General features: G+C 40.7%; 1 protein-coding gene across 3 annotated transcripts in view; it reads right to left on the bottom strand.

Moving 5' to 3' along the window:
• opn5 (opsin 5) overlaps positions 1–19,630 on the bottom strand; it is a 69,019-nt gene that overhangs the window by 41,042 nt on the left and 8,347 nt on the right. For all 3 annotated transcript variants that reach the window (XM_060821234.1, XM_060821235.1, XM_060821233.1), the window contains exon 2: positions 9,186–9,331. In XM_060821234.1, coding sequence (XP_060677217.1) covers positions 9,186–9,315 — 130 coding nt within the window. In that variant the 5' untranslated portion in view covers positions 9,316–9,331. The remainder of the gene's footprint in view (positions 1–9,185; positions 9,332–19,630) is intronic.

The raw sequence follows: 19,630 nt of genomic DNA, 5'->3' as shown, positions 1-19,630 counted from the left end.
ATCTCAATCCATGTTCACCTGCTGCTGTCCATTTTTTTTTTTCTCCTCTTTGCTCCCTTCGGTTGAATCAGTCCCCCTAATTTTATCAATGCATTTCAGCCTGAATTTCAAATTTACTGTTAGTTTAAAAAGATCTCGGTTGAAACCCCACCAACAGGTTTACCTTGGGATAGCTGATAAAGATCTAAAAACATCTAAAGATGAGGACTTTACCTAACACTTGGCTTCACATTTCTAGATTTCTCTCGTCATCAAAAAAAAGTTCCTACTCTGGGATATGGAAGCTACATCTTGAAATTCCACTCCTGTCTCTGATTTGCTGCTTTATGATATTTTTAAAAAACTTTTATCTGCTTACAGAGCTTTCCCTTCACCTCTGTAACTGAGAAACTTCAGTCTCCTGCCAAGCCTGTAATTGGATACTGGTCTATTTGATTTTTCATCTTCAGTCTGTTCCTGGCACCTGGGTAGAAGAATCAACATCTAGTGCTTTTGGATCTTATAGAGTCTTCCAACTTCATCATCTTTCAAATCCTGCAAATAATTTTTTACACCTCCTACATTCTTATTCTCATGAAAATAATTCTGTCAATACACTATCCAAAAATCACTTCTTGGCTTCACTCCTTTGATCTATCTTCAAATTTGGAAAACAATTCATCAATGCTCTCAAACCTACCCAGATGTCATCATTATCCCACTCTGAGATTTCTGGATTTAACTGTGCACTTTTCATATTAACACCATTTCTTTCTTGTTCCTTGATTACTGTGAAACTGTAATGTTTAGGTAACTAGTCCAATGTAACTTGAGCTTTTGAAGTCCATTGATGTGAATTATGACTACTAATCCATACCCAGATCCATCATTCTGCTTCCACTTTACTTCTCCTTTTACCCTCATTGACCTCTCATTTCATTCATCATGCATCCTCATATTTCTCTCCTCCAAAGTATTACCCAGCCATTCATTATTCAGTAACCTTTCTACTTGCTTGCTATTGGCCCAGATATGTATCTTTGTTAGGTTAGCTGACAGCTTGGAAGCTGTCTTGGTAGCCTCAGACAGCTTATCAAGGCAGTTAGCACTGGCTCAGTATAAGCAACTATCCCATTCTCTTGAGATCATTCTCCTCTCAGTTCACTGCCTTCTTATCCTCCTTCAACTTTTCCCTCCATGTAAAGTCTGTAGCTCATTGATACTCATAGACACTCTTATAAAATTGTATTGTATCAATCTCAGATAAGGTCACCACTAATCACTTCCTTAAATTCACATTTCTCTTCCCCGCCAAAATCTACTTCCTTCTGCATTCACTCGTTGAATAAATTATTTACAACTGGATTTTCAACATACCAGCTGTTTAGTTTTTGACTTCCCTTATGCCACATTTCTGTGGCTACTGAGTTCCTCAACTCCATCCTCACATCCACTTTCAAGTCAATTATTGTACTGATTGGATCGAGGTCAGCAATGAAATGACTCCCTGCCAAGCAAAGAGACCACCACATAGATCAAGATTGACCCAGTGGACTCTCTGGGAGCATTGTCCTCCTTCCCAGAAACCCTACACCCCTCAGAGGGTCTCCCCACATCAAGTGACTGTAAGACAGTAGCTGCTCCTAAAGTCAAATGCCAATGCTAGAGGGTTTGCCCTTCCATTTGCTACAGCCTACCCATTGGTGGAACTGTCGAAGCTGCAGAACTGCCAGCCCTCTGATTAGCTTGGTTGCTCAGATAGACAGGCTTCTTTCCGTAACTGGGTAGTTGTCCAAATGGTGATATCACACACTGCTGGTGAGATTCTTTCAACAGACTTGCCATGCCTCACATGAGCTCATAATCTGTGGACTTAGCAGTAAAGATATTTTGGTAAGTCCCAGCTTACACCTAGAAAAGAAGTTAAAGTTCAAATGATGCTGCTGGATCAATAAGTAGTGTTCAATCTCCTGAGCCGGTCCACTCCAGGTTGGCAGCATCCTTTTCTCTCTCTACTTTTCTTTTTTTTTCCTTTTTTTCTCTTCATCTTCAAAGCCGGAGCAGTGTTGGTGGGCTGGCAGCTGCAGTGTCAGTGGTATGGACAAGAACTCCTTCAGGCTCAGGATGGGCACTCCTGGCCATGGTAGGCCTAGAATCTTGACTCTTATTGGTGGCGACAGGACATCGGCTGCTGTGGTGGTGTTGCCTGGATGTGGTAGGGGACTTGGCAGGGTCGGTGAGGCAGCAGCAACAGCAGAGGCATGATCTCCTGGGGCATCAGTTTCATCATTGCTGTACTTGGGACAGGACTTCTTGAGGCTTGGATTAGCTTGCAGAGTCCTTGCAGAATTCTGGAACTGTGTTTGAGATCCAATCTGAACAGAAGATGAACTCTATTTAATTAATTTCTTTGTATTATTTTTGAAACTCAAAATAGCACAGGATTGTGATGCCAAAGCACTTTTCACTGTATCTTCCAAGATATGTGACAATAAAATCATTCATTCATAATAAAATACTTCAGGACATCATGAAACATGTGAAATAAATGCTGGGCTTTATTCTGTCTGAGATTGCAAAGACTAACATGCACTTTTGAATAGATTTTGTTCAGTTTTCTTAAACATCACATGTTTTTGAAAATATAAAAGCACATTATGTTATGGGAAAGATGTTGAATGAGCAGATCATTCAAATAGTCGAAGACTTTTAAAACTGCAATAAGTCAGCTGGTAATTGGCAGGCAAGATCAGTAAAGCAATCTTTGTGAAACACTAACTGAGTTTCCAGAGTAATCTCAGGTTTTTTTTATGCACAGGGTTCACAGTTTGTTTTAAAAATGTGAGTAAATCCATAGTCATCTCTGGGGCACTTTCAGCTGGCAAGCACTCAGTCTTCCTTGTCAGGTAAATGGTTGGATTCAGAGAAAGATTTAGAACATAGAACATGGAACATTGAACAGTACAGCACCGGAATGTGCCCTTCAGCCCCTGATGTTGTGCTGAACATGGTGCCAAATTAAACTAATCCCTTTTGCCAGCCCTTGGTCTATATCCCTCCACTTTTTGCATATTCAAGTGCTTAGCTAAAAGTCATTAAACACCAAATGTTGTCTACCTTTACCACCATGCTTGGAAGCACATTCCAGACTGCTACCACTCTGTGTAAAAGATCTTATCCTTCACAGCTTCTTTGAACTTTCCCGCTCTCACCTTAAACATATGCCCCTTAGCAGTAGACAATTCAATTCTGGGAAAAATATTCTGACTGTCAACCCTAACTATGCATCTCATAATTTATCAACTTCTATTTAGATTCTCCAAAGCCTCCATCTCTCTAGAGAAAACAACCCAAGTTTTCCTCGAGACAACAAAAATACTTCAGATACTGCAATCCAAAGCAGAGAAACAGAAGGCTTGAAGAACACAGCAAGCCAGACAGCATCAGAGTTTCTAGTCTCTCCTTGTAGCTCATGCCCTCTATTCTAAGCAGCATCCTGGTAAATCTCTTCTGCACCCTCTCCAAAGCCTCCACATTCTTCCTGTAATGTGGCAACTCGAATTTAGTGCAATGGGTGGCATGGTGACTCAGTGGTTAGCATTGCTGCCTCCCTGTGCCAGGGACCCAGGTTCAATTCCACCCTTGGGCACTGTCTGTATGGTGTTTGCATGTTCTCCCTGTGTCTGCGTGGGTTTGCTCTGGTTTCCTCGTACAATCCAATATTGTGCAGTTTAGATGAACTGGCCATGCTAAAATTGCCTGTAGTGTTCAGGGATGTGTAGGTTAGGTGCATTAGTCAGGGGGAAATGTAGAGAAATTTGGTACAGGAATGGATCTGAGTGGCTTTCTCTTCAGAGGGTGGGTATGGACTTGGGCCAAATGACCTCTTTCCACACTGTAGGGATTCTATTATTCTATATCTATGTGTGGTCTAACCAAAGTCTTATAAAGCTGCAACATGACATCCTGACACTTTTTCAATTTCCCCACCAATGAATGCAAACATACTGTATGCCTTCTTTACCAGCCTATCTACTTGTGTGGCCATTTTCAGGGAGCTATGGACTTGAACTCCACGATCCCTCTGTGCATTAATGTTGTTCAGGATCTTGCCAATAGCTGCATACTTTTCCTTAACATTTGATCTCCCAAAGTGCCACACCTCACACTTAACCAGATTAACTTCCCTCTGCCATTTCTCCGCCCATATCTGGACTGATCTATATTCCACCATATTGTTTGGCAACCTTCTACACTATCTATAACTCCATCGATCTTTGTGCCATATGCAGACTTACTAACTCAACCATCTAAATTTTTGTCCAAGTCATTTATATGTATCATAAACAGCAGTGGTCCCAGTATGGATCCTTGCGAAACACCACTATACACAGACCTTTTCAACCACTATTCTCTGCCTCTTATAGACAAGCCAATTCTGAATCCAAGTGGCCATGTCACTGTGGATCCCATGCATCCTAATCTTCTGGATGAGGCTACCATGACAGACCTTGTCAAAAGCCTTACTAATATCCATGTAGACAACATCCACAGTTTTACCCTTATCAATCACTTTTGTCACTTCCGCAGAAAAATTGAATCAAATTAGTAAGACATGACCTGCCAAGCACAAAACCACACTGACTGTCCCTAATTAGGCCATGCTTCTCCAAATGTGTGCAAGTCCTATACCTACAACTTCTCTCCAATAATTTTCCAATCACGTTGTAAGACACCAGTCTAATTTTGTCCTTTCTTCCCTTCTTGAACAAATGAACAACATTAGGTCATCAGGGACCTCTCCAGTGGCAAATGAGGCTACAAAGATCTTGGTCAAGGCCCCAGCAATCTCCTGTCTTGTCTCTCTCAATAACCTGGGGGTAGATACCATCAGGCCCTGTGGGCATATCCACCTTAGTCCTCTTCAAGAGACCCAACACCATTCTTTATCTCAAAATACCCTAGCATATTAGTATGCTCCACACTAATTTTACTCTCCTCTATTCCTTCTCCTGGGTGAAAACCAATGCCAAATACTCATTTAGGATCGCGTTGACATCCTCTGCCTCCAAGCACATGTTCCCTCCTTTATCCTTGTGTGGTCCTATCTTCTCCTTAGTCACCTTCTTATTTTTAATGTATGTATAGAATGCCTTGGGATTTTCTTTAACCCTACTGGCCAAGATCATTTCATGGACCCTTCTTGCTATCCTAATTCCCTGCTTGAGTTCTTTACTACTTTCTTTATATTTGTCATGGGTTTTGTCTGATTTTAGCTTTCTACACCTTATGTATGCTTCCTTTTTTCACTTTTAACTAAAATTCACAATGTCCCTAATTATCCAAATGTCCGGTACTTTATCACTTTTGTCCTTCCTCCATATTGAAACCTTCTAGTCCTGTATTCTGCTCAGCAGGTCTTTAAACAACTCCCACATGTCAAATGTGGACTTGACCAATAACAGCTCCTCCCTATTAACAATCCCTAATTCCTGCCTAATACTGATGCAATATACCCTCCCACAATTTAGTACCTTCCCGCGAGGTCCTATCCTTGTTCATAGCTATCTTAAAACTTAAGGAATTGTGATCACTGTTTCCAAAATGCTCTCCCACTGAAAGGTCAGTCATCTGGCCAGGTTCATTAGTGAACACATGGTCCAGTATGGTTCCTCCTCTATTTGGAGAAGCCATATATATTCCTCATTTATATCAAGATAGATCTGGACTTCAACTTCTGGTAATCTGTTTCCAATTAACCCAAAACAACCCCTCATCATCTTGATCTTCTGCTACTCTCCCCTGATGTAGCCAAAGAAATGGAAACTCCCAACACTCTCGGGCTTGATTTCCACATTATACCTGCTTCTCCCACCACCAACAACCCATCTATAAAACCAACATTGCAGATGGACTGATCCTTATACAAATCACCCAGTTTCCAATTTCTGATAGATCATGTTTCAGGTTGATGGACACTATGTAGCTCTACATGTCCTGCTAGATATGCTGGGTATTTTCAGCATTTCCAGTTTTTATTTAACACACTATTATTGCTTGTTTTCATTGTTGTCAGTTGAAGAATCTCTTCGGATGGCATGGAATGGAAATTTAGGAGGTAACTTCTCAGAATTACCAAAATGGTTCCAGCTCTTTAAGGTCAATTTATTAAGATAGAATACATAAACTTATTTTGTATTCTTTTAGTTTTACCAGTTTGAGGGGAAGTGGGATCCAATTGACATATTCAATAAAGAAGACATAGCAAAACTTTTAACTTTGATAGGGTACTCCAGAAAAAGGAGCATAAAGCTTAAAATCAGAGCTCACCATTTAGGAGTCAAATCAGAAAACAGTTTTTCATACAGAGGATAGTAGAAATCTGGGAAGTTGCACTCCACAACAAAGACTCTGCATGGAAGGTCTATTTTTAAGGCTCACTTTTGAATGTTAAACAATCTGGGTCAAAGAGTAAAAAGTGAGGTCTGCAGATGCTGGAGATCAGAGCCGAAAATGTGTTGCTGGTTAAAGCGCAGCAGGTCTGGCAGCATCCAAGGAACAGGAAATTCGACGTTTCGGGCAAAAGCCCTTCATCAGAAATTCCTGATGAAGGGCTTTTGCCCGAAACATCGAATTTCCTGTTCCTTGGATTCTGCCAGACCTGCTGCGCTTTAACCAGCAACACATTTTCTATCTGGATCAAAGGACAAGAATTGTTATTGAGATAGCAGACATTTACAATCTAATTGAAAAATGAAGCAGGTTTGTGGAGCTTAGATTACTTACAGTGTGGAAACAGGCCCTTCGGCCCAACAAGTCCACACCGACCCGCCGAAGCGAACCCCACCCATACCCCTACATATACTCCTTACCTAACACTACGGGCAATTTAGCATGGCCAATTCACCTGACCCGCACATCTTTGGACTGTGGGAGGAAACCGGAGCACCCGGAGGAAACCCACGCAGACACGGGGAGAACGTGCAAACTCCACACAGTCAGTCGCCTGAGGCGGGAATTGAACCCAGGTCCCTGGCGCTGTGAGGCAGCAGTGCTAACCACTGTGCCACCGTGCCGCCGCTAAGCAACTTACTGCTGGTTCTAATATCTTGTTTCTATGTAACTCCATCCTGTATCAATTTATGCAATCACCAGTCGCTGCTTATTCAAAAACACTCACATGGTTCCAACCCAAAAACATTTTGTTCGCTCATTACTTTCCACCCCACCCTCAAATTCACTTGGTCCATCTTGGACATCTCCCTCTCTTTCTTGTCTTCTCCATTTCCATCTCCAGCGATAATCTCCAGATGGACATTTACTATAAACCCACAGACTCCCATAACTACCTGGACTGCACCTCTTCCCACCAGTGTCCAGCAAGAACTCCATCCTGTTCTTCCAATTCCTCCACCTCTGCCACACCTGCTAGGGTGAGGAGACATTCCACTCCCAAGCATCCCAGATGTCCAAATATTTTGAACAACGTGCTTTTCCCCCCATGTCATCCAGACAGCCCTCCACCACACTTCCTCCTTTCCCCATTCCACTGTACTAAACCCCCCCCCGATGCAATAAAGACAGAGTTCCCCTTGTCCTCACCTACCACCCCATCAGTCCTCGCATCCAACATATCATCCTTAAACACTCCCACTAACTCCAACTAGATCCACCACCAAGAACACCTTCCCCTCCCCACCCCTCTTTGCCTTCCACAAGGACCATTCCCTTCCTCAATCCTTGGTTCATAACACTCTCCCCCTCAAACCCTCAGGTACCTTCCCTTGCAACTGTAAAAGATGCAAAACATGGCAGCATATTACACCTCCTTACCTCCATCCAGGACTCCAAATACTCCTTCCAGGTGAGACAGAGGCTCCACCTGCCTCTCCTCCAACTTAGTTTCCTGTATCCAGTGCCCCTGTGGTCTTCTCTAAATTGGAGAGACCAAACGTAAGCTAAGGGAATGTTTCACTGAGCATCTCAGCCGGGCCTGCAGGGGCTGACCTGACCTCCCAATCAGCACCCACTATAATTACCCTTCCCAGTCCATTTCCAACATGACCATCCTTGGCCATTTCCATTGCCACAGTGAATCAGACCACGAACATCACTTCATCTTCTACCTGGGCAGCCTACAGCCTGGACAATTCAACCAGATTCATTCGTCCCATTGACCAACCAGGTCATATGCTGTACCCAAGTTCATCTATCCCCACCTCACAACCCTGCCCCCTCCCCCACCCGCTCCATTTATCTGCAGCTCCCCATACAACCACCCCCAGTTTTGAAGAAGGGTTACACACTCCTCCATTGCCACAATGAATCAAACCGCATATTGGAGGAACAAAACCTCATCTTCTGCTTGGGCATTGAGTTCTCCAATTTCAAATAACCTCCCCTAACATCCCTGACTCCTTTCCAATCCTCTCAGCCACCTGTCAGATTCATCCTTCCCATCAACCAACGAGGTCATATCCTTTACCTGTCTCCACCTATCCCACCCCCCTCACCACCCTGCCCACCCTCACCCCCATCCCCTTTATCCACAGCTTCCCTTACACCTACCCTCAGTCCTGAGGAAGAGTTACATCCGAAACGTTGGCTTCTCCACCTCTTGATGCCGCCTGGCTTGCTGTGTTCTTCCAGCCTCCTGCTTATCTACAATATGATTAATTCAGCTGCTATAACAATGCTGGTTGTAGGAAACATTTGCGCCAGAACAGTGTACCCAATACCTGTTTCTATGTGCATGTCTAGGATTCATGGAAAGAAATCCAACTGTAGGCAATAAATCTGCTACCATACCATCTAATTTGGAGTGAGGAAAAGCCAGCTCTATACATCAAGGAAATAACAACACATCAACTGAAACAGCACTTTACCTTCGATCTCTTTCCTCTTTCTGTCTAAAATCTTAATACCTTAATCGATATCCTCCACCTTTTCTACATGGAGGAGAGAAGCCACAGTGCACTATCAGAATGTTAGAGAACAAATTCCATTATATCACCATTATTCTTCAACATGGGACCTGTAGATTAATTACATAAGTCAACTTCGACAGAAAAAAACCTGTATATTTCTCATTCAAATACATGTGATTATTCAGTGAACACTGTTAACTTACTATTAATTCACACATGCATTTTGCCCTGACCACAAACAAAACCCAAAATAAAATTAAGCAATTCACATTACTTTACCTGTGATTATTAAGTAAATTCCTGCAATTATATCAGCTTCCCAGGAAAGCTTTGATGTGAACACATCTTTATGAAGAGAGGGAAGAAGATCACTAGTGAGAGAAACTGTATCATTGTCATTCGATGACATTCTACAACAATGTTACCTTAAAAGAAAATAGAAAACCATTAGTTATTTCAAGAAGCTAATTACATTTCTCATTTTATGGCAATAATCTTTTTTAAGCCACATCTAATTTGAACTGTATTTGAAGTTGTACCAAAACTGGTTCACTCATCACTCATGCGTGCTGAGTTGCAATGCTTATAGGCTCAGCAGTGCCTTGAATTTAAAATTCTCATCCCTGTGTTCATATTCCACCATCCTTCATATTCAGGATAAGTTACTGATATGAAGTTGAAGGCATGCACTGTACCTTTAAGTGAATGAATGTTGTTTTGCACTGAGATCTTGTCATGTGACTGACTAGCAGTCTCAGAGTGTACTGATAATTGAAAATATGTAACATTTGGCTGTAAACTAGATACCTGAGTTGTTTTGACCACAATTCAAATTTAGCCAATCAGGTTAAATTATGCCCCAGGACACTAAACCCCAAACAAGTTTGAATTTATCCTTTTTGCCAACCTCAAACCAATGACCCATCCTTTGTTTGGGATATAAAAAAGCAGACATTTTGAAAGTTAGACAGAGAGTAACTGCCATCTATAGAAGGACTGCCATTCAAAACACTATCAAAAGTGTTTTTTTCATATGAAACATCTTTGCAGTAAAAGACAAAAGGCGACCCAGAGAGATCTTCAGCCGAAAGATGGACACTTAGATAACAGCCGCTGCGTGGTTTTCAAATTATGTTGATATAAATTTTAATATAGGTGGTTATTAGGACAGTATATTGTCATGGAGTTGGAGGCAGATAACAAGCAGTTAAGAGAAAGGAGGCTTAGAGTTGCAAACAGTTGTTGTTTAATGTTCACTTTTAGAGTTAAAGAATAAATTGATATTTTTCTTTAAATAGTGGAATTTAGGAGTTCCCTGTTATTCATACTTTTACAGATTATAATCAAGGTGAGTTTTTCTGGGTGTTTGGTTTAATTAGGAGAAGGACTTACCGCCATGTCCTAACACTTAGTAAACTTCCTCTGGAGTACATCCAATATCAGTATATCATTCATAAGATGAGGACCTCGAAACTGTCCATCCTGTCTAATGTCTTCTTAAGTTTCAGCAAGACCTCCCTGTTTTTCTACTCCATTCCCTCAGAAATAAAGGCCAACATTCAATGTAACTTTCCAATACCTGTTAAAATTGTAGGCAAGCTTTTTGAAATGTTGCATTCTCGGGTTAGCTGTTAACAATGGTGATAGCTAGACAATATGTTGAAGGTGTTGGCCCCCTGTGTTCTCTGTCTATGCCATGATGTTTAGATTGATTTTAATCTAAAAAGTGAGATAACGGAGTTTTACGTAAATTCATGCAGTTTTTGAGCTCAGAGTTCTACATGAATGCATGCAGTTTTTGAGCAAAGTGCAATGTAACTCTGCAAGTACAAATTCACCCCACAAAATATATGTGTGCATGTGGGTCTTTGTCTGTATGTGTGTGCGTGTGTGTGTCTGGGTTGGGGGTTGTGAGTGTGAGAAAGTGTATGTGTGTGTGTGTGTAGTGAGTGCAGAGTATCTTAAGTCTGTAAGGGGGTGCATGTGAGAGTGTGGGAGTGTGTGTATCTGTAAGGGTGTGTGTGGGTGTTTGTGTGCACGTCTGTGTGTATGTGTGTCCGTGTGTATGTGTGTATAGGAGTGCCTGTGTGTGTGAGAGAGAGTGTGTGTGTGTGTAGGAGTATCTGTGTGTGTGTGTATAGTGCAATGGTGGTCACCTGTAATGTGACATGAACCCAAGGTCCCGGTTAAGGCCCTCCCTATGGTACCAAACTTAGCTATCAGCCTCTGCTTGGCCATTTTTCTCTGCTGCCCATCACCAAGTCCACCTTGGAGGATGGTTACCCGAAGGTCTGAGGCTGAATGTCCTGGACTACTGAAGTGTTCCCCAACTGGGAGGGAAACCGGGACCTTGGGTTCATGTTGCATTACAGGTGACCACCATTGCACTATACACACACACAGATACTCCTACATACACACACACACACACACACACACACACACAGGCACTCCTATACGTACATACACACGGACACACATACACACAGACACGCACACAGACACCCACCCACACCCTTATAGACACACACACTCCCACACATGCACCCCCTCACATTCTTAAGATACTCTGCACTCACTACACACACATACATACACTTTCTCACACTCACAATCCCCAACCCAGACAGACAGACACACACACACACAGACAAAGACCCATATGCACACATATATTTTGTGGGGTGAATTTGTACTTGCAGGGTTACATTGTACTTTACTCAAAAACTGCATGCATTCATGTAGAACTCTGAGCTCAAAAACTGTATTAATTTATGTAAAACTCCATTATCTCACTTTTTAGATTAGAATCAATCTAAACATCATGGCATATATAGAGAAAACAGGGGGCCAACACCTTCAACATATTGTCTAGCTATCACCATTGTTAATAGCTAACCCGAGAATGCAACTTTTCAAAAAAAAGGGTTTTGTGATTTACACATGAAAGAAGTGAAACTATCACTGTATTCTAACAGATGAAAGGCTTAACAGACAGTCAATTTTTCAATTTATAATTTCAGTTACATCACACTGTAAATTTTTGTTATAAATTCTTTGTGTTAGGATTGAGCCCTCCACTACCACCTGATGAAGGAGCGTCGCTCCGAAAGCTAGTATGCTTCCAATTAAACCTGTTCGTCTACAACCTGGTGTTGTGTCATTTTTAACTAAATAAATTCTGTTTTGCTCAAATCTGAGTGGTTTGACCAGTTGCATCACACCAGAATACCCACTTCATATCTGCCTTTAAAATAAGAAAAAATTAGGGTCTAGGCTACTTTCTTAAAATATTTTGAGTGGGTCTGGCCAGGTCCAAAACACTCCCAAATCTCTCGGCTGTGGCTTCTGCAGACTTTTTCTATTTAAATAAAACTCAGCTCCTGTATTCTTTCTGCCAAAATGGATAATCTCACAATATCCAACATTATATTCTATCTGCCAAGTTTTTGTCCACATACGTAACATATCTATATCCCTTGCTAGACTTTTTCATTCCCACCACTTGCCTATTTTTGGTTCATCTTCAGACTTGGCTCTCATACATTTAATTTCCTCATGCAAGTAATGAATATATAATATAAATAATTGTGGCCCCAGCACTGATCCCTGTATCATTCCACTAATTACAGGTTGCGATAATGAAAGTACGCCCCTCATCCTAACACTATCTCTTCTGTTAGTTAACCAATCCTCTATCCATGCAAATATACCACCTGCAACACCATGGCTCTTATTAAGAAGAATAATATGTGATACCTTATCAGATCCCTTCTAAACATCCTAATATATCCACTACTTCCCCATTATCTATCCTGCTTATTGCTTCCTCAAGGAATTTTAGTAGATTTGTCAGACATGAAACCATTCTGACTCCGCTTAATCATATGTTGTATTTCCAAATGCTCTGCTATTACATCCTTCATAATAGATGTTAACATTTTCATATTAACACATTAAGCTAACTGGTCTCTTGTTACCTGTTTCCTTCCCTTTTTAAATAAAGTTATTACATCAGCAGTTTTCCAATCCTCTGAGACTTTTCCAAAATCTAAGCATTTCTATAAGATTACCACCAATGCATTCATTATCGCTGTAGCTAATTCTTTTAATATCCCAGGAAGCATTCCATGAAATCTAGAGTAGTGTGAGATGGGAACAGCTCCAACACTTAGTTCTCTAAACTCCTGGAATGATGCATCATTTATTAGTATGATCTCCCCCAATTTGTCATAAAATACTTCATTATTAAAATTAGCACATAAATGAGTTTTAAAATGACTATTAAATTTTGCTTTTTAAAACTGTTGTGTCCATCAGTAACAACCTCTGTGTGATTCTTGCAATCACAAGTATATACCAGTAACTATTTTTAATGAGAAGAAATCTAAACGGAGCCTCAAAATTCTGTACTTTAAAACACTTAGTTGTAACTGACCACCTATACTAAAATATCAATTCAAGGGATAACAATGTGCAAAAACTTTTTTTTTCCCCACACATTATATTTCCTTTGCAAATCACTTTAAATCTCTGCTTTGTTGTTCTGGATCCTTATAAGAGTGGGAATAGTTTCTCCCTGCCTACTTTGTGTTGTAATCTCGATGTTGAAAGCTTCAATCAAATTTCCTCTGCACCATCTCCTCTTGAAGAAAACCAGCCTTAACTTCTTCAGTCTATCCTAATGAACTGAAGTTTCTCATTCCTGGAACCATTCTTGCAAACCTCTTCTGAATATTTTGCAATACATCCACATCCTTCTAAAATGTGCTGCTCATGGTTAAGAGCTAATGCATGTTTTATATAGGTTCAAAATAATATTGCTACCTCATATTCTAAGTCCTTATCAATGAAAGACAAGGTAGTGTATAATTTATTACTCACCCTCTCCACCTGTCTTTCCATCTTTAATGACTTATGCATGCACGCACTCTATCTCTCAGTTCCTATACACCCGATATTTTATGTTGCATCTCGGTTTGCTTTCTGCCGAAATATATCGCCTCACACTGTGCATTGAAATACTTCTACCTATTTGATCAATTTTTCAATGTCCACTTCAAATTCATAGTAACCTCTCAGCTTACAATTTTTCAAGTTTTGTATAATTTCCAAGCTTTGAAATTGTGCCCTGCAATCAACTAATATAAAGGAGAAAGTGAGGACTGCAGATGCTGGAGATCAGAGCTGAAAATGTGTTGCTGGAAAAGCGCAGCAGGTCAGGCAGCATCCAAGGAGCAGGAGAATTGACATTTCGGGCATGAGCCCTTCTTCAGGATTCCTGAAGAAGGGCTCATGCCTGAAACGTCGATTCTCCTGCTGTTTGGATGCTGCCTGACCTGCTGCGCTTTTCCAGCAACACATTTTCAGCTCAACTAATATAAGCCAGGAAAAGCAAGGATCCCAATATAAATCCCTGGGAAATTACAATACAAATTTGCTTGCCTCTATTTTCCCCTTTTCTCAAGGAGCTTTTTGTTTCTTTCCACTTCTTCCACAGTCTTTCCAACAATCTCCCTCCAAAGATCATGACCAGTATTTACTATCACTTAGTTATCAGTGTCAATGTCAGCTAGCTTTGTAGGAACTATCTATGGAGGGAGATGCTGAGGTAACATTTTCAGTCTAGTATGACAGGGTTCAGAAAAGATTTACAAGGATATTGCCATCCATGCTACCCCATCACTCTTTCCTTCCTGGTTATCCCTGGGAAATTACACACCTTTGAATATTTAGATCCCATTTTGATCTCCTTGTAACCATGTGTCCATAATCACTCCAAGATCATACTCACTTACCATGTGTTTGCACCATCAATTCATTATTTAGTTTTGAATACTGCATGCATTCAAGTAAAGAGCCATTAATTTTGCCTTTTTTACTATCTTTTCCCCTTTGATCATATTTACTGCAGTTTTTTCTACATTTGTATATACTATCCTTTTCTGTCCAACTTTGGGTATTGTTTTCTGAATAGCTGCCCTGTAATACTGCCACACCCTCTTCCTTTATAAGCCTATAAAGTGGCAGTATCTGAATCTCGAAGCCAGGTGGCCTGGGTTCAGTTACATCTTCTCTAGAGGTGTGTAGTAACATCTCTGAATAGGTTGGTTAGAAATAATCTATCTTTTCCCTCACCCAAACCATCAATCTCTTAAATTAGTTTAAAACCCTAGTTATTAAATTGGTCAAGATACTAATCCCATCACTGGTTCAAATGACACCCACCCCAATAGAACAGCTCCCCTTTAACCCAGTATTGGATCCAATGCCCCATGAATTGAAACCCATTCCGCTCATATCAAGTTTTGAGCCACGCTTCTAACCCTTTGACCTAACTTTTTACCAGATTGCCCCTGGCTCCCAACAATAAGCCAGAGATTATTACCTGGAGATTCTGCTGTCTAATTTAGTTCATATCTATTCAACATTTTCAGCAGAACCTCCTGTCTAGTCATATCAATGTTGTTGGTACAAACATGGATAACAAGATAGAGAGGCTGGATACATTGGGACTTCCTCTCTGGAGCATTGGAGGTTAACGGGTGACCTTATAGAAGTTTATAAAATCATGAGCGGCATAGATAGGATGAATAGCCAACATCTTTTCCTTAGGATAGAGGAATTCAAAACTAGAGGGGCCAGATTGAAGGGGAGATAGAAAGATTTAAAGGCACCAGCGAGGCAATGTTTGAAAGAGGATAGTAAGGAGGAATGAGCTGCCAGAGGAAGTGGTAGACGATATTAAAACACTTAGACATGAATAGGGACGGTTCAGAGGGATATGGGCCAAATGTAGACCAATGGGTCTAATTCAGCTTGGGAAACCTGATCATCGTGGACGAATTGGACTGAAGGATCTGCTTCTGTGCTGTATGGCTCCCTCAATGGAGTCCTCCCCTCCCACTTCAAGCTCTTCTCCAGCACTGAGGTGATATCCTTACCCTTGGCAATGATCAAACAACACAACAGTTAGACTCCTGCTCATGGCTGCAGAAAGCAGTATCTATCCTCCAAATTATATTGTCCCCTACCCTTACCACATTCATATTTCCTCCTCCAATGCGAATGGCTTCCTGTACCAAGTTGTCGTGGTCAGATGTATCATTCCTGTAGTCCCCGCTCTCATCATGAACTTTGTAACTTTTGGACAATTGCAGGGACCAACAATCCTCAATCCTCTAACCACTATCCTTGACATTCAATGGCATTACTATCACTGAATCCCCTACAATCAACATCCCTAGGCTATTACTGGCCAGAAATTGAACCTATATAACTGTAACCAATATATACACAGCGGCTACAAGAGCAGGTCAGAAATTGGGAATAGTGCTTTGAGTATTCACCTCCTGACTCCACAAAGCCTACCCACTATCTAAAAGGCACAAATCTGAAGTGTGATTGAATACTCCCGACTTGTTTGGATGGGTGCAACTCCAACAACATTCAAAAACTTGACAGCAGCTCACTTGATTGGCACTACATCTACAAGCATCCACCATTGACGCTCAGAAGCAACAGTGTGTACCATCAACAAGATACACTGCAGAAATTCACCAAAGATTCTTGGAAGGCACCTTCCAAACCCACAACCACTACCACCTAGAATGGTAAGGGTAACAGATACAAGGGAACATCTGCAATTTCCTCTCCAAGTCACTTGCCATCCAGACTTTACTTTCATTGGGTCAAAATCCTGGATGATGGTATTGTGAGTCAACTTACAACACACACACTGCAGTGGTTCAAGAAGGCAGCTCACCACTCAAAGGCAACCAGGGATGGGCAATAAATGCTGGCCCAGCCAATGACATCTATATCTGATGTGTAAATAATGTTTTTCTTAATTTGTAACCCACTATGTCCGTGTACCTGCCTCACCTGCAGTAACACCCTGCTATCCCTGATCAGACACCATTTTGAATCACCTCGGCTGAAGGGTGTGCCTGACCTCTGGACTAAAGTATCCAGGTAATGTTCCCTTCCCTGATGTGTTGCAATGTCTGCAACTCTGATTCTAACTCCTCAAATCAGATTGAAAGTTCTTCAAACTGCAAACACTTACTGTGCATGTGCTTGTTCTGGATCAAGTAGCCATCCAGTTGCTTCCACATGTTGCAACAGCTGCACATCACCTGTCCTGTGCCCCTCATTGCACTCCTTTGAACCAAATTTCCAACTGTTAGACTCACTCTGTCTTTGTCTCACTCCACTGAAGCTTGCCACACACAGTCCATGCCTTTCTGAACATGTGGTGTAAGAATTCCTTTTCTAATGTGGAACTAGTCAGAGACACCTTCATCAAAGTGTCCAGCACCTCATTTAAACAAAGGAATTCAGATGCATAAATGCAACTGCCATGCTCAGGCGGATACCTCCTTTAAATAGGCTATTTAACTTCCTTAAACGCTATCTAATTCAATAACTCTGAAACTGAACTTGGAAAGGATAACACTAGTTTAATTCCCACTTTGAACTGCTATCTTCAGTGTATGGATTTTATGTTCTGGAATCATTATACTCATTTCTACACCTCTCTATGTTTATCTTTTTCTTTAAAACTACCCCTTAAAACCTACCTCTTTTACCAAACTTTCAGTTATCACTCCTAATATCTCCTTTTATAGCTTGGTGGCTCTTTTGAAGCACTTTAGGATGTTTAAAGATGTTAGTGGCAAGTTAATGCTGTGTTGAAATCCTTTCTGTGTAACCTGAAATGAAATCTTAGCAATTGGTCAATGGTAAAACTTATGATGTTTGCACTCTTAATTGAAAGTTCTAATCTATTAGCTTTACGAGTTTTAAATTAAGAAATTTAGCTTTAATTGTGAATGTCTTGTGGATTTCCACTGTGGATCAAAAGCTGGTGCATGATAAAAGTTGGCAATCTCTTCCCTCTAAGGGTTGATATTCTGCTGTGTAATAGGAACAAAGGAACAGGAAAAGATAATCCAAATCCTCAAGCTATTCCATCATTCAAGAAGATTATGGTTGTCATGCATCTTAAATCCATCCACTTACTTTGATTTCATATAGTGTTATCCCCTTGTCTAATAGAACAATTTCAATTTCGAATATAAACTTACTAATTGAGCCAACAACTACTGTTTTCTGTAGAAGAAAGTTCCAAATTTCTACCAGTCATTGATTAGATTACCTACAGTGTGGAAACAGGCCCTTCAGCCCAACCAGTCTACACTGACCCTCCGAAGAGTAACCCACCCAGACCTATTTCCCTCTGACTAATGTACCTAACATTATGGGCAATTTGCCATGACCAATTCATCTACCCTGCACATCTTTGGACTGTGGGAGGAAACTGCTGTACCCAGACAAAACCCACATGGACACGGGATGCAAACTCCACACAGATAGTCACCCAAGGCTGGAATCGAACCTGGGACCATGGTGCTGTGAGGCAGCAGTGCTAACCACTGAGCCACTGTGCCACCCCACAGCATGAAAACGTTTTTCATAATTTATCTCCTGAATGTCCTGGCTCAAATTTGTTTTAATACCTCAGCCAGTGGAAAAGCTTATATCTATCCTATTAATCCCCTTAAAAATCCCAAAAATAACTCTCAGTCAAATTACTACTTAACGTTATATAGTCCAGACAATATTAGCCAATTTTATGTAATGTCTCATCATTATCTAACCTTTGGAGCCCTAGTAATCTAATGGATCTGCTTTGCATTCTTTGCTATATACTGTTGCTATAGTGCAACACCTCAGGTTGTACATGACAGTCTAGTTGTAACCTAACCAGGAATTTCTACACTAATAGTAAAACTTTCTTCCTTTTATAAACTAATTCTTGAGTGATGAAGGTGAATATTATACTAGATTTTTTTGTGTCCCTGGCCTAATACTTATGTGATATTAACATTCAATATGTCAGTGTTACTACATACTTGAACAAAGACGTGGAGAAGATGGTAATGGACTGGGGTGAACAAAGTTAAAGATCACACAACACTAGGTTGTAGCCCAACAGGTTTATTTAGAAGCACTAGCTTTTGGAGTGCTGCCATGAAGGAGAGCTGGTGCTTCCAAATAAACCTGTTGGAATATAATCTGATTTTGTGTCAATTTTTTACTTTAACAAAGATATAACCCATTAATTGGTCTTATGTATAAGCAACATTCATCAGATAGCAAGTCAGTGAAGGATGCCATTAAAGACTGAGTAGGAAATTCCTGAGCTCCCATTCCACCATTACAACTTCACTGGCTTCCTGTTTGCACTGAATTATAATACACTTGTCAGTCATTCTTTGACTCATCATATGAAGAAACATAGATTAAACTGAAAAAGCAGATATCCTATCTTCATGCATGTAGCTACAAACATTAAAACTTACTTCCAGTAGCTTTGTACAAATTTTATATCTTGTAGGTCATGCAGTGTCAGCTGCTTAGGGCATATGTCTTGGGGAGAACAAAGAAACTCCTGAGTGGAGGAAGCTTGCCTCTGGAAGCATGACTGAATAATTATCGAAAGTTGAACACTTTTGACATGTTCATCTGTGACAGCTCTGCTGGTCAAAAACTTGTCACTCTAGAAAAATTGCATATTTTTCAAAGTAAATAGGGTTCTATTGTTGCAGAAGATCCTTTCATACTTTTGAATGGAAGTGATCGCTGAACACTTGAATTGTAAATTAAGAGCATGAGGCAGTCATTTGGCCCTCATACCCACTCCACCATTTGATAAGGTG

This window comes from Hemiscyllium ocellatum, chromosome 3 (genome assembly GCF_020745735.1).
Source record: "Hemiscyllium ocellatum isolate sHemOce1 chromosome 3, sHemOce1.pat.X.cur, whole genome shotgun sequence".
Classification (NCBI taxonomy): Eukaryota; Metazoa; Chordata; class Chondrichthyes; order Orectolobiformes; family Hemiscylliidae; genus Hemiscyllium; species Hemiscyllium ocellatum.
Note: the sequence above shows the minus strand (reverse complement) of the source record. Positions and strands in the feature narration are given on the sequence as shown.